At 32.8% G+C, this 12,308-nt stretch overlaps 1 protein-coding gene across 1 annotated transcript; it reads left to right on the top strand.

Moving 5' to 3' along the window:
• The first annotated feature begins 2,177 nt into the window (after nucleotides 1-2,177).
• LOC133181200 (uncharacterized) lies at nucleotides 2,178-12,191 on the top strand. Its single transcript, XM_061315739.1, has 9 exons — nucleotides 2,178-2,253; nucleotides 2,721-2,981; nucleotides 3,231-3,317; nucleotides 3,494-3,724; nucleotides 3,936-4,042; nucleotides 10,029-10,173; nucleotides 10,629-10,751; nucleotides 10,875-11,150; nucleotides 12,184-12,191. Exons 1-9 carry the CDS (start codon nucleotides 2,178-2,180, stop codon nucleotides 12,189-12,191), a joined length of 1,314 nt encoding a protein of 437 aa, XP_061171723.1.
• Nucleotides 12,192-12,308: the final 117 nt, after the last annotated feature.

Below are 12,308 nucleotides of genomic sequence, written 5' to 3'. Positions count from 1 at the left end.
ATGAACGGCTTAACCAAGTCTAACCAATTTTGGTATATAGCACCTTTGCGTTAAGGGAAAGAATACTTGTGAATTTCATGGTCCTTTCCTGAAGCCTGAGAGATGCAGTGAAAAACCATCAAAATTAATGCAATTTTCAAAAATCTTCTTTATTTCTGGACACCACGCGCTCAAACTGTTGACTTGATTTTAACAAACAATTATAGGTCTTTTACCAAAATTGTGAAATCCATGACCACTGGGTTAGGAGTTCTTGTGTTAAGACGGAACCCTATTAATTATGTGGTAAAATGCATTATATGTCTTTGTTTATTACTCTCAAACCATACAATGGTATTTGAGGTATATTGTACATGAACATATTTATATAATACAAAATACAAAGTCATGTCAGGAAGAGTAGTATAAAATAATAGAGTACATGTATTACTGAAAACAGACCAATATTTCTTTTAACAAACAAAGAGAGCTTTATCAATGAATCGACGTTTGAGGTGGATGTAATTATAAGAGTCTCAAATTTATAATTATTAACATGAGAATATTTCTTATCAATAAGTTTCCTACGAAATGAAAAAAATGGACAATCCATTACGTAATGGAATTCATCAACTAAAGAGCTTTTATTACAAAAGTTACATATTCTCTGAAAATCTTCTCTGCTCCTTGGTTTGAAATAAACAAACTAAATGCATGGTTACATGTATGATGAACAGGAATGCCTCTTCCAAACGTGTGAAATTCGCTGTCCCTGCGTCAGAGGTTCTGGTATTAAGACGGGGTTTTATTTATTAGATAGTGAAAATGTATTATTTCATCAAAATTGTCTTCTCTGTCGATGGTTATTTTGCAAACATATTAAGCGGATGATTATGATGAGCCAGGATGCCTCCTCCAAAATCGTGAATTTCACGGCACCAGCAAGGATCGAGTCAGCGGCTCTGGTGTTAGGGTGAGGCTCTATTGATTTTATCATTTAAAATGCATTTTTTTTGAAAATCTTCCTCTCTGCTCCTGGGTATTTAGGAAGCAAACAGAATGCGTAGTACGTTGTAATGAGCAAGGGAATTTTTACTGATTTGTGAAGTTCTGCATGGTGCTTGGCTTGGCTCTATTGATCTTTTGGGGGAATTTATGCTCTACTGATAGAAGTTATTCATTTAATCCTTGTAAATAATGTAATTGATAAGTCAGTTGAATTAAAGAATTAAAAAAAAAGATATAAAGAACTTTTTAATGTACAATACAAAAAATACTTTTATAGTTTTTAATACTTATGTAAAATTGTAAACAATAGATAAATAAATATGATACAAAAATATCTTTTTTCTGTACATTAAATCTTCGAAGACCAATTAAAAGAGGGCAGTGTATGAGGGATCGAATAAGATGGGTTTACTGTGTGTACTCAAGCACTCCTGTGTTGTTCATAGTGTGCATGGTGATATGATAGTGTCTAATGAGAATAACTATATACATGTAAATCTGCTTGAAATGTTTTATTACTGAGTATTTGACTAACTATTTTGTTGATCCCTGATCACCCTATTTCTCTTGCCTTTGGGCAACATATCTTTATCTATCAGTTTATTATTTTTTTTATTTCATACAATATGTTGTTTGACCCATGCAACTGAAATAATCAACAAATTCAGATAAAATAGAAATTGGTGTTTGTATCCTTAAATTTTTCGCTATCCCTCGACAAAAGTAATCAGAGTCATTCTAACTTCCTTATTGGAGTAATGTGTAAATATAAACACTCCGTAATTACAGATGATTATCAGTTTCGATCAAGAGAATTAATTACGCAAAACAATATTTTATATATATATATATATATATATATATATATATATATATATATATATATATATATATATATATATATATATATATATATATATATATATATATATATATATATATATATATATATACATGTATATATAAAACTTTCAGGACATTGAGATGAATTATGAGGATTTCAAGAAGGGCATGAATTTGTATACTTCATATTCGAATACTACATGTATGTACTGTTATGACATCCCGTTGACTAAGGCCCAGTTTCCTTTCGTTTCACACAGGGAAGTTTATTCTTTGAAGTAAAACTCTTAAGCAACTAACAGGGCATATTTTGATTAAAGCTACTCATAATCCCAGTTTTATAAAAAATGAAAAAGGAACTTTTATTTCTCTTAACCATCGTTTTCTGGATTTACCGAATATCAACAGATAGCGAATTTTCAGGTAATGAAAAATACAATTTCATACTTATTTTATAACACATCTACGACGTACGTATTATCTAAACAATAAAATGCTTTCTTTGTTCATTTTTCAAGCATTGAATTCTTATTTTGGATGTCGTCGGTGATATAACGGCACCTGACCGTGCCGAAAAATTGAATTCCGCGCGGTGGTACAATGTATAACATCTCATATCGAATTCAAAAGTATTTTTGATAGGTCTTTTGAATGGACCTCAGAAGCATTTCGATAACCCCTATTTAAACTAAAATGAGAGGTGCTGGTTGATAAATAAGTAGTTGATAAAATTGTAATAATTATTGTAAATCTAATTCATATCGACCCCGAAATTAATTTTGATGACTATTAATATACCGAGGTAATGTTGGACAATGCAGTATTAATCGTTTCCTGTAATTACAATGTAATAGTAAAATATGAAGGAGATTTTCAGTATTTCTTTTCAGTCCAGACAACTTGCACACCACCACACAACTGGCGTGATGAAATTCAAATCAACTGTGCAGTATGTGGCTTCAGTGACAATGATTTTTTGCATTTCGAAGTAGAATGGCATCTTCAAAAAAATCTTAGTATTACAAGTCCAGCTAAAAGTACACCTGGTAATCCAGAAGGAAACAACACAAAGTACTGGTGGGAATTTATTACGTTAACATCTGATGGAGACTACGAAGGAAACAAGACAGTCTTTAAATTAGTTGACAAAAGTAAGGAAAACCAAAAATGACTCCCATCACTTACCATTTTTTCATAATCTCTATGAATATTCTTAAAATGGCTAATTTTTTTAAATCCAAAATGCATTATATATCTTTAAAAAAGATTTAAAAGTAATTATGATTTTTTTCTTTACACTTTGTTTGAAGTATACTGAGGCAGCTTCATATTTACATTTAAACAACACTCTGTGTATGAAGTAATTAAATACTGTCTTATATACATTGGCTTCTTTACAGATCCTACTTCCTTGTCACTCGGCATTTACACTTGTTATGTAACTCTAAACAAAAACATGACTAAACATAGCAGCGTCGATCTTTCATGTAAGTAAAGCAACATATAAGTGTTGATTTTTTCTCTCAACATGACAGTTTTTTTTTCTTCACTTTAGGACAACAGTAATTTTTTTCTATTTTCATTAGTACGTAAAGTACCAAATTTTTATTTCATATCATCTGATAATTACTACTCATGCACACGTTTTGTTTCTATTTTTTAGCTGGAGAGGAAGACACATCATCAAATTATATTCTGATTAACGTCACAAATGTTCCAGTGGGAGAAATCACAGAAAATTGCAGAAAATATGGATATAATGTATTAATGAATGAGTCTGTGGCAAAATCTGTACGACTGCGTGAAAAAGAAAGTGTGTATTTCCCTGTTTGTCCCAGTATTCAAATAAATAACAAAAGTATCGCTGTTTGCAAACCATGGATTTCTAGAATAGGTACTTTAAAAATATATATTCATACACTTAAAAGCATTAATTGTAAAAAATATTTGTTTACTAACTTTGTCGTGGTCTCGTTTTGTTCATGAGTTTCTTTATTCAATTTGTTTCTGTATTGTATATTTATATATTTTGTATATTCCTCTCTCTTTTTGCTTGTTTTATTTCAGTTGTTTTATTTTAAAACAATCTTATCATTTTATATCAGGATGCTACAATATCACAGTGGATATGATAGCTAATTCTACGGAGATGGATTGTAGGAACATCAACATAACGAATTGGAATAAATCGCTTCCACTCATAGGAAACACGGTATGAGCTTTTTTTTCTTTATACATGTAGTAGGTTTTTCGCTAAAAAAAATAATTTGCTGCATCCATGAACAAGCTAAAGAGTTTATATTCCCTAGAGAAAAGTGCTAAAGATATACATGGTAATTATACATGCAATGTATGCTGAATGAATAAAAACAGTAGAAAAGTCTTCTTTTGTAGAAGCCATTCTACTTGAAAGCATTTTTTTTGGGTAAAAGTCAAATTTGTAAATAATATTTGCTTGACTGACTGAAAAATAATCTGCCTCACTAGCTAACAATGTTGAATTGTCAATGGTTCTTTGTAATTTGCTTTGAAAAAGATCTTTTGAGAGTATATATTTTGGTAAGCATGTAACAATTTAATTATATTTTGTTAAAGCATTAAAAATGCATTGCTTTGTTGTTGTTGTTGTCTTCTGAGCTATGTGAAACAGCAATGGTGACGCTTTCTGTTAACATGAACTACTCAGTCTGCCTGAGTCGATGTAAAAAATGTTATAGCAGAATTTTCATTGTTTATGTTCTTCATAATGGCTAATTCCTGATTGGTCTTTATTTTAAGACAATAGAATGTGGGATTTAGTTTTAAACACTTTTTCATAGAAAAATCCAGTTATTGAAATGGTGAAAAGTCGGGCGAGTGGCTGTCAAAAGGGTGCATCATTAATATATTTGTCCGGATAACATCTCCTACAGTTTTTAAGATGTTTTTTTTTGCAGATCAGTTATACATATATCAGAGACGTGCATAGTGCTTAATAATTTTTGAGAATAATACCAGCTGTAAAACGTTTTTTTTTTCTCAAAATACTCGGGGTATTGCGTAAAGGGTACAGCATTTGTCCGAGTAACTCCTCCTACAGTTTTCAAAATAGGAAGTTCCTTTTTAGCCTAGAAGAATAATTGTATATGTATCACAAATGTGCATTTTTTTTTAATTTGGTTTTGAATTTTCGTAATTTATGAGTTAAAACAAGTTGTTGAACGTCGTCATTTTAATGCAAAACATATTCATACGGTGAATTGATATTGTTGGGATGTCACCTCCTACAGTTTTCAGAAAAGAAAATTTTTAAAATTTATATGAGAAACACCAATACTGTTCACACACAGTAGAAAAAACGACTTGCTATCAAACTGACAAATTTCCCCTAGTTTTATTTTAATATTTGCTCACTTTCACTAAGCACACAGCAGCTGTAAAGTGAGTATTTTCTTGAGTGATATAGTACATGTAGTTAGAAGCACTTAAGTAGTCTGAAATTTGTCTTAAGTTATTAAGCAGCCTTTTGTGATACCTGATACAAAAATATGTTTTGTTGATGTTAATTGTTTCGACTGTTTTAGTTTAACAATGAAACTAAGTTTATATTTATATCCACAAATTTCCCTGTAGTGAGAGGAGACAATTCTGGCTATTCGCAGCTTGTTTTGCATAACCTCTTATATATAGTATTAAGAAAGAAACATTGAGTGAAAATATCGTTTACTGAAACTAATAAATGACTAAAACTACATTTAAATATTACATAGACTTATATAACAATTAATTGGCTCGGCTTAAAACAAAATATATAGTACATACAAATTGACTAGTTAAACATGCTGACTAGTCACATGACATAATTCTTACTAATCACATGACAAAAATAGCCCAGCCAATAGTATAAATGGTAAAAAACACTTAAGAAGCAAAAAGGTGGTGCACAAAAAAGCCTGTGCACAAAAGGAAATAAATGTTAAAACATACAAATAATAACAAACATCAAACTATACATTTTTCATAATCAAAAATATACAAATTAAATGAGGTAGATTGCAAGTATTACACAAAAGGGCGGTGGAGGGGAAGAGGTGGTTGCTGGAAAATTCCGTGGCTTCTTCTCCGATTGAAAATGGCTAGAGTGAATTAACCACGTGATATGTATAACCTCATCTGATTGGTCAATACCGTAAAAACCAAGTAGTAAGTGCAAGGGGCACCCAAAAGGATAACAATTAAATAATAAATTACATAAGTTATTGGTAATACAAAAATTTTGCATATAAAACAATTTACTGTACCAATAAATGTTTATTTATTATAATACAGTGATTTAGATAACGGCGTCTGTGGCGTAATCGGTAGCGCGTCGGACTGACAATCTAGGGGTCGTGAGTACGATCCCCGGCGTGGGCGTAGCCTGGTTCCCTGTCTCATCCTTGCCAAGGCACTAGTGTCGCGGAGTATACGAAGCATAACAGGGACAGGGAACCAGACTAACGTGGGCGCTGTGGGATTTTCTGCAGAAAAAGAAGCCGTGCAATATTTCGGCATAGTTTGCTTACGCTATATAAATCCTTTAAACACTATGCGATAATAGTTGGGTATTGATTATATAGAGACAAACTGATAGGAAGCATAATTATTGAATGTTTTACTGACTATAGACATAAGGGCCAACTAACGACAAAGGAGATAACTTCAGCTTTTTCATCGTTAAACTTTCCATGATTATTTAGTTATCTTCGACTATCACTTGCATATCATGTTTACGTATCTCAGCTTATCCGATATTCAAGAGCATGCTCTGAGTAAGATCATTTTTTTCTGTCAGACTTCTGACAGATAAGTTAATGTTACAGGGATTTCAACAACCTCGCTTAGAGCCAGCATTTGTTAGCAAATGACCTTGTTAGCAAATGTATCCTCTCATTGGGTCCTATTTTGACTGGCATACACCAATTGTTCTAAGCCTTTGTTTTTATACTAAAGGAGATGGGTAAACATGACGAGCGATAAGCCTATAGTGTGACAAACATGAAGATGAAAAATTAAATTTCAATTATATCAAAATTTTCCTTGATATTTCGTCTAACATTAAAATATACTTTATGTAAAATCTCTACAATTTGCAAAAATACCTCAAAGATTGAAGTTATATGCCTGTGAAATATTAGACACACACCAAAGCGGGCAAAAAGAGTCATTTTTGCATACTATAGCACTATTTTTCGATATGACTGGGTCTTCGCTCCACCTTTTTGAAAGTTAATCCTCAAAGTTTTCATAAAAATATACATTTTTTGGTTACCAAAAATATGGAGCAATGACCCACTATACCTTAAAAATATACTTTTATGACATAACATTCGCTTCTTTTCGAGAAATACTTGAAGTCCATTAAGTCAAGGGTCATATCACAAACATGATTTAAATGCCACTGTTCGACAGGACTTGTGTAGTCTAGTGGTTAGCGTGCTAGTCTCGAAAGAAAATTATATTCAGGATTTTTATTGCTAGGATTCGAACCCCATGAATACCACATTAATTTTTTTAATAAAAGAACACATTTTGCCGAGAAAATTTTCCTCAGAAAAGTTTTGTTTATCACAATTTCATAAATTTCAATAATGAGAACTTTACTCTAAATATTAAATTCACAAACTGAACATTATTTTTATATTTCTGAAGCTATAGGCTTTCTGCACGCTATGTTCGCCCATCTCCTTTGACTACGGAATGTTCCGTCTACCTAATCAATACATAGGGCTTATGGCGGGTGTAACGGGTCAACAGAGGATGCTTACTCCTCCTAGGCACCTGATCCCACCTCTAAAATTTCCGGAGTCCTTGATTTATTCCCTGTTCACAGATTTGTATTGTTTGTAGATTTTTTGGAGATTGTTCACTGTTTGTTATCTTCACCTTTCTCATTGAACTCTTCCCGTCATATTTTTACCCTGGGAGAGCTACAAACTTGGTGCCTAAATCAAACTACAATGGATCTGGATACGAATGATGGGTGGGGTTGGCGGCTAAAGTATTGATTTGTTGTTCTATAATCACGTCTTCCTCTAGGGTTGTTTCTGTTTGTTTTTCTGTCGTATATTGTTCTTAATGTTTTTTTTTTGTGTAATCTTCAGGCCATTTCTTGAAACCTCTACAACTATATATGCCATTCTGCGGTAGCCACTGTTCTTGATTATTATTCCTTTAATTTGTCAATGGCATATGTTAGTGTATCCGATGGTTCTATTATTGGAGGGCTCAAAACTTGATATCATGTTGAAAGTGTATAGTTTTTATAACAACGATTCATGAAAAAATTATTTCCACTAAATGATAAATTTCCTTACGCAGATATGGCTATGGTATGTACATTTCAGGATGATTGATTCATGAATTACATAGTAACTAGATCTTTGGCCATGCTGAATCCCTAAGAAGAAAATATTGGTATTGAGCAATATAAATACGACATTTACATCACATTGTACATTTTCACCTGCGTATTTGACTTAAAAACTTGTTTGAAGTGCAGTTATTTATAGTGAAATATTGAAGACATGAATATGAACGAAAAATATTTTCAGAAAGACTGAAAGGCTCTAAATATGTAAAACATTACGTTATTTTAACCAGAACAAAGTCTGAGGAGATATTATATTGTTTTTGTTCCACCTTATTTTCTCTGCAGGAGTTCGGAGTACTCGCAGACTGTTTAGACAATCTTAATGAAACTTCAAACTCATAATAATCATCTGGTGTATTTGTACATGCAATACTCAAAATGGACATCGTTGCCATGGGAAAGGGGGATGTTTAGTTCCGGATGAAATATGATAGCTTTCAATATCAAAGTTTGTGTTTGCTCCAAAGTTCAGTTGTGAACTTCCGACATGTATGCAATGAATAAAATATTCAAAAGTTATGCCTGCATAAAATGTCTATTCATATATTAAACTTTCAAAACAAGTTTTCAGTCTGAAATATCTTAAATTTATTTAACTAAAATGCTAAAATACGATAATCAATATCAAATTCCGTGAATAAAAAACTGTGCATATGATACGTGAATTTTAAAACTAAATCTTTCTTCAAGATAATAAGAACAGTTCTCAACCTTGCATTTCAAATTATCTGTTAGTGGAAAAAAATGCATTCTGTAAAACCTAAGTCACATTTAAGCCTATGGTCAGGCGACCAAATTTTTCTCGTATCGTCGGCTGAAAAACCCCCCATAATCGACCGACACTAGTATCGGGCTACGCAGAGTAGTCACATTAATACCTAGGAACACTGATGCCTTTAAAAGTTAAAAATTCATAAGTCGGCTAACCGTCGCCCGATCATCGTTCGCTGAGCCGCATTTTGATTTTCACCATCGGCCGACATTTACGAAAACCCAATTCCTAAATGTCGACCGACCAAAGACCTACTTAATAAACTGCCTGCCGATGGTCGGACGATGATCGAAGGTTGGTCGACAGACTATTCAACGACAGCTTCAATTGAAGAAAAAATTATAATTTGGCCCGACGGACACAAAGTTAGTCGGCCGACAAAAAAAGAGGTAAAAATCGGGCAAGACAATGCCCAGTGAAATGCCGACTGTCGCCCGAAGAATCCATTTTTTGCCTAAAAAAAAACGTCGGCCGTTGGTCGTTTTTGGAAATGTGACTGGGGTTTAAGCAGTCCAAACTGGAATAAGATTTTAAGGACCCTCTATACACTAAAGGAAATGTTTCTTTCGGACATTGAGAAAATTATAGTGAGTAAAGGTGTAAATATTGAGCTTATCTATAACATTTTTAACATAGGGTACCTCACATTTACCCCCAGGAAAAATGTTCAAAGACAATGAAGTACTGATGAACAGAAATCATTGTTATTTACTTAAGTTGGCAAAATACCTGCAAATGATGTGATCAATCTATTTATCTTGGCCTTTTAAATGTTATGAATGCTTGATTTGATCACAAATTAAGGAATACACTGTACATTTCAATTTCTTTTATTCTATCAAAGGGCGGATTACTCTGCATAAAAATACCACAAAATCAGAACTCTTTAGTGTGCAGTGTATAGAGGGTTCTTAAGGTTGAATTCTTCTGGATCGACTACTACACATTCTTTTCTTTTAGATACATGTCTTAAACATATGACCTTGTTAAGATGAGTATAATAACTCATATTTTTTCTCTCTATTTTATATGTAGACCCATGGCTCTTGTTACCTACTGGATGGAAAACTGAAAGACGTCAACCCAAAGGTTTCAGACGCTTACTGCACAGAAGCAGGTTCTGACAATTCTTATCACGACAAAACAACAATGTTTCTAACTCTCTTTTCCATCGTTGACAGTGAGTTTATTTCATTAAAAATATTGAATTTCTATTGAGATTTTTAAATTAAAAAGATCAATTTGATGGGATTTATGAATAGCTCGAGGTATTCAGTTCATGCATCGCATAATTTAGCAATAAAATGTATGAATAAGTCAACATAAGAAAAGTAGGCCTCGAACTTTTTCTTCACCAGAGAGGTACTTTTATAATCTGTTGTGGTGTCATTGATTATATTAGCAAATTTTGAAAAGCTTTTATGAACTATCTAGTAAGATCATGTATTTTGTGGTTAGTAAAGAAATAATAGAATCCCAAATTTACTTAACAAAGAGCAAAAGAAATCACAATTACCTTATTTATTTCATCAATTTATCATTCTCGTCAGCATTAAACTAAAAGATGTACATATAACAATCCTTTGAATTTGCACTGAAAATCATTAAATATGCCTTTAATACCCAATTTAGTAGATCCAATCCAGTTAACAGAAGAAACAAAATCGGAATGTGTGGCTACTCACAAAGACTTTGCTACTTCTGAACTCTATGAAAAGGCTTGTGATGAACGCTGTGATGCATTTTGTACTCAGTACAGTAGGTATTTTTCATTTCTATTTGTAAAAATATGAGATCATCTCTCTCTCTCTCTCTCTCTCTCTCTCTCTCTCTCTATATATATATATACATACTTTATACGTTTATAGTTCTTTTTTCCAGACGAGCCCAGTGTTAGTTCTCAAGGTTTCTTAGATTGGGAGGATGCCTTGGAAATATGCCGCAGCCAAAATAGTTCTCTTCCCAATGAAAACTTTCAATTCTCTGACCCAACGCAATTCAGTAATGGGAGTGCAGTGTGTCTTTATGTTTTTAAAAGTTCTTCTGTCTTATTTGAACCTGTCATCAAGCTTGCAAGGAACAAAAATGGAACTATAATCATAAACACTCCTACTAATTATTCAGAAAAACTGCCATTTTTATGTGGGATGAAAATAGGTAAGAATATTTGTGAAAAGTTCTGGAAGAAGATTTTTGAGTTTCCTTTTTCTGTTTGCGTAATTTTTACTGATAGGAAGTTCAACCCACCCACCCCCAAAATATATTAATGTTGTTTCTGTGTTTTACAAAATTGTACATCAGTACTACTATAGTGTCATCAATGTCCTCACTAAGATTTTTAGACTTTATTCCCTAGATGCAAGTTTTTTCGAGATGGTTGAGTTCGTGTATAAGGAAAAATATTGAATAGTGGTTATTCTCAGAAATTCAGTAAACAAAACGAATCGTGAACAGGGCAAAACACGGACCCCTGGAAACCCCAGAGGTTGGATCAGTTGCATCGAAGAAGTAAGCATCTCCTCCAACCGATCACACCTGCCATGAACGTTATGTATTGATCAGGTACACGGAGTACTCCGTTGTCAAATTTAGTATAAACGCAATGACCTAACAAAGGGTATGAAACATGTCTGACAAAGTCCGATACAAAGATAGGTTGTATTTACAAAAAGGGACATTATAACGACCGTAAAATTTGCTGACTTTAGATGGGTTTGTTGAAATCCTTGTAACTTCAACTTATTTGCCAGTAACTTGCCTCGGTTTAAACATTGATCGTGTTTAGTTATTATTCGGTCATTTTCGTCTTTAGTTAGTAGACGCCCAAATTTGAAACAAATGTGACACACTCCGAAGTGTCTTTTATTTCAACTTCACTAGGATATATCGAGTCGACATATCAATGAAAGTAGCTCTATATAAAACGTCTTCGATATATCTAACTGTTTAGTAGAAGGCCACAGGTCTTCTCATGAAGAAGTTTTTGAATATATTCTTCCTCATATGAATATAAAAATAGCTAGGTTAATAAACCTGCACAGTGCCAATCGAAATGCCGACAGATTTTTCGAAACCTTGTCTCCATAGACTACGTAGATATTGTCAATTGGAACTCCAGCATCTTCTATATATCAACTTTAGAGTACTTGTATGTAGAAACAGAATGATTTTTAACAAAGTAATTTTGTAGATGACTAATCACCAGATATGAAAATGCGAGCTCCATTTTTATTGAGGAAGCAGTTGTCTATGATGTCGTAAAAGCCTGCTCTTAAATTTATCGTGAGGAATGGTTGTATAAAGCGTAGAAATTTT

This window comes from Saccostrea echinata, unplaced genomic scaffold, assembly GCF_033153115.1.
Source record: "Saccostrea echinata isolate AGI-Se365-2 ecotype Australia unplaced genomic scaffold, CSIRO_AGI_Sech_v1 ptg000001l, whole genome shotgun sequence".
NCBI classification, from domain to species: domain Eukaryota; kingdom Metazoa; phylum Mollusca; class Bivalvia; order Ostreida; family Ostreidae; genus Saccostrea; species Saccostrea echinata.
The sequence above is the reverse complement of the archived record's forward strand: the minus strand, read 5'-3'. Positions and strand labels throughout refer to the sequence as shown.

Bases quoted from the DNA above. Each gene is read 5' to 3' on its own strand.
- LOC133181200 (XM_061315739.1), top strand. From the start codon at position 2,178: ATGAAAAAGGAACTTTTATTTCTCTTAACCATCGTTTTCTGGATTTAC. The intron at 2,254-2,720 runs GTAATGAAAAAT...ATTTCTTTTCAG, and splicing joins AACAGATAGCGAATTTTCAG to TCCAGACAACTTGCACACCA. The intron at 3,318-3,493 runs GTAAGTAAAGCA...TCTATTTTTTAG, and splicing joins TAGCAGCGTCGATCTTTCAT to CTGGAGAGGAAGACACATCA.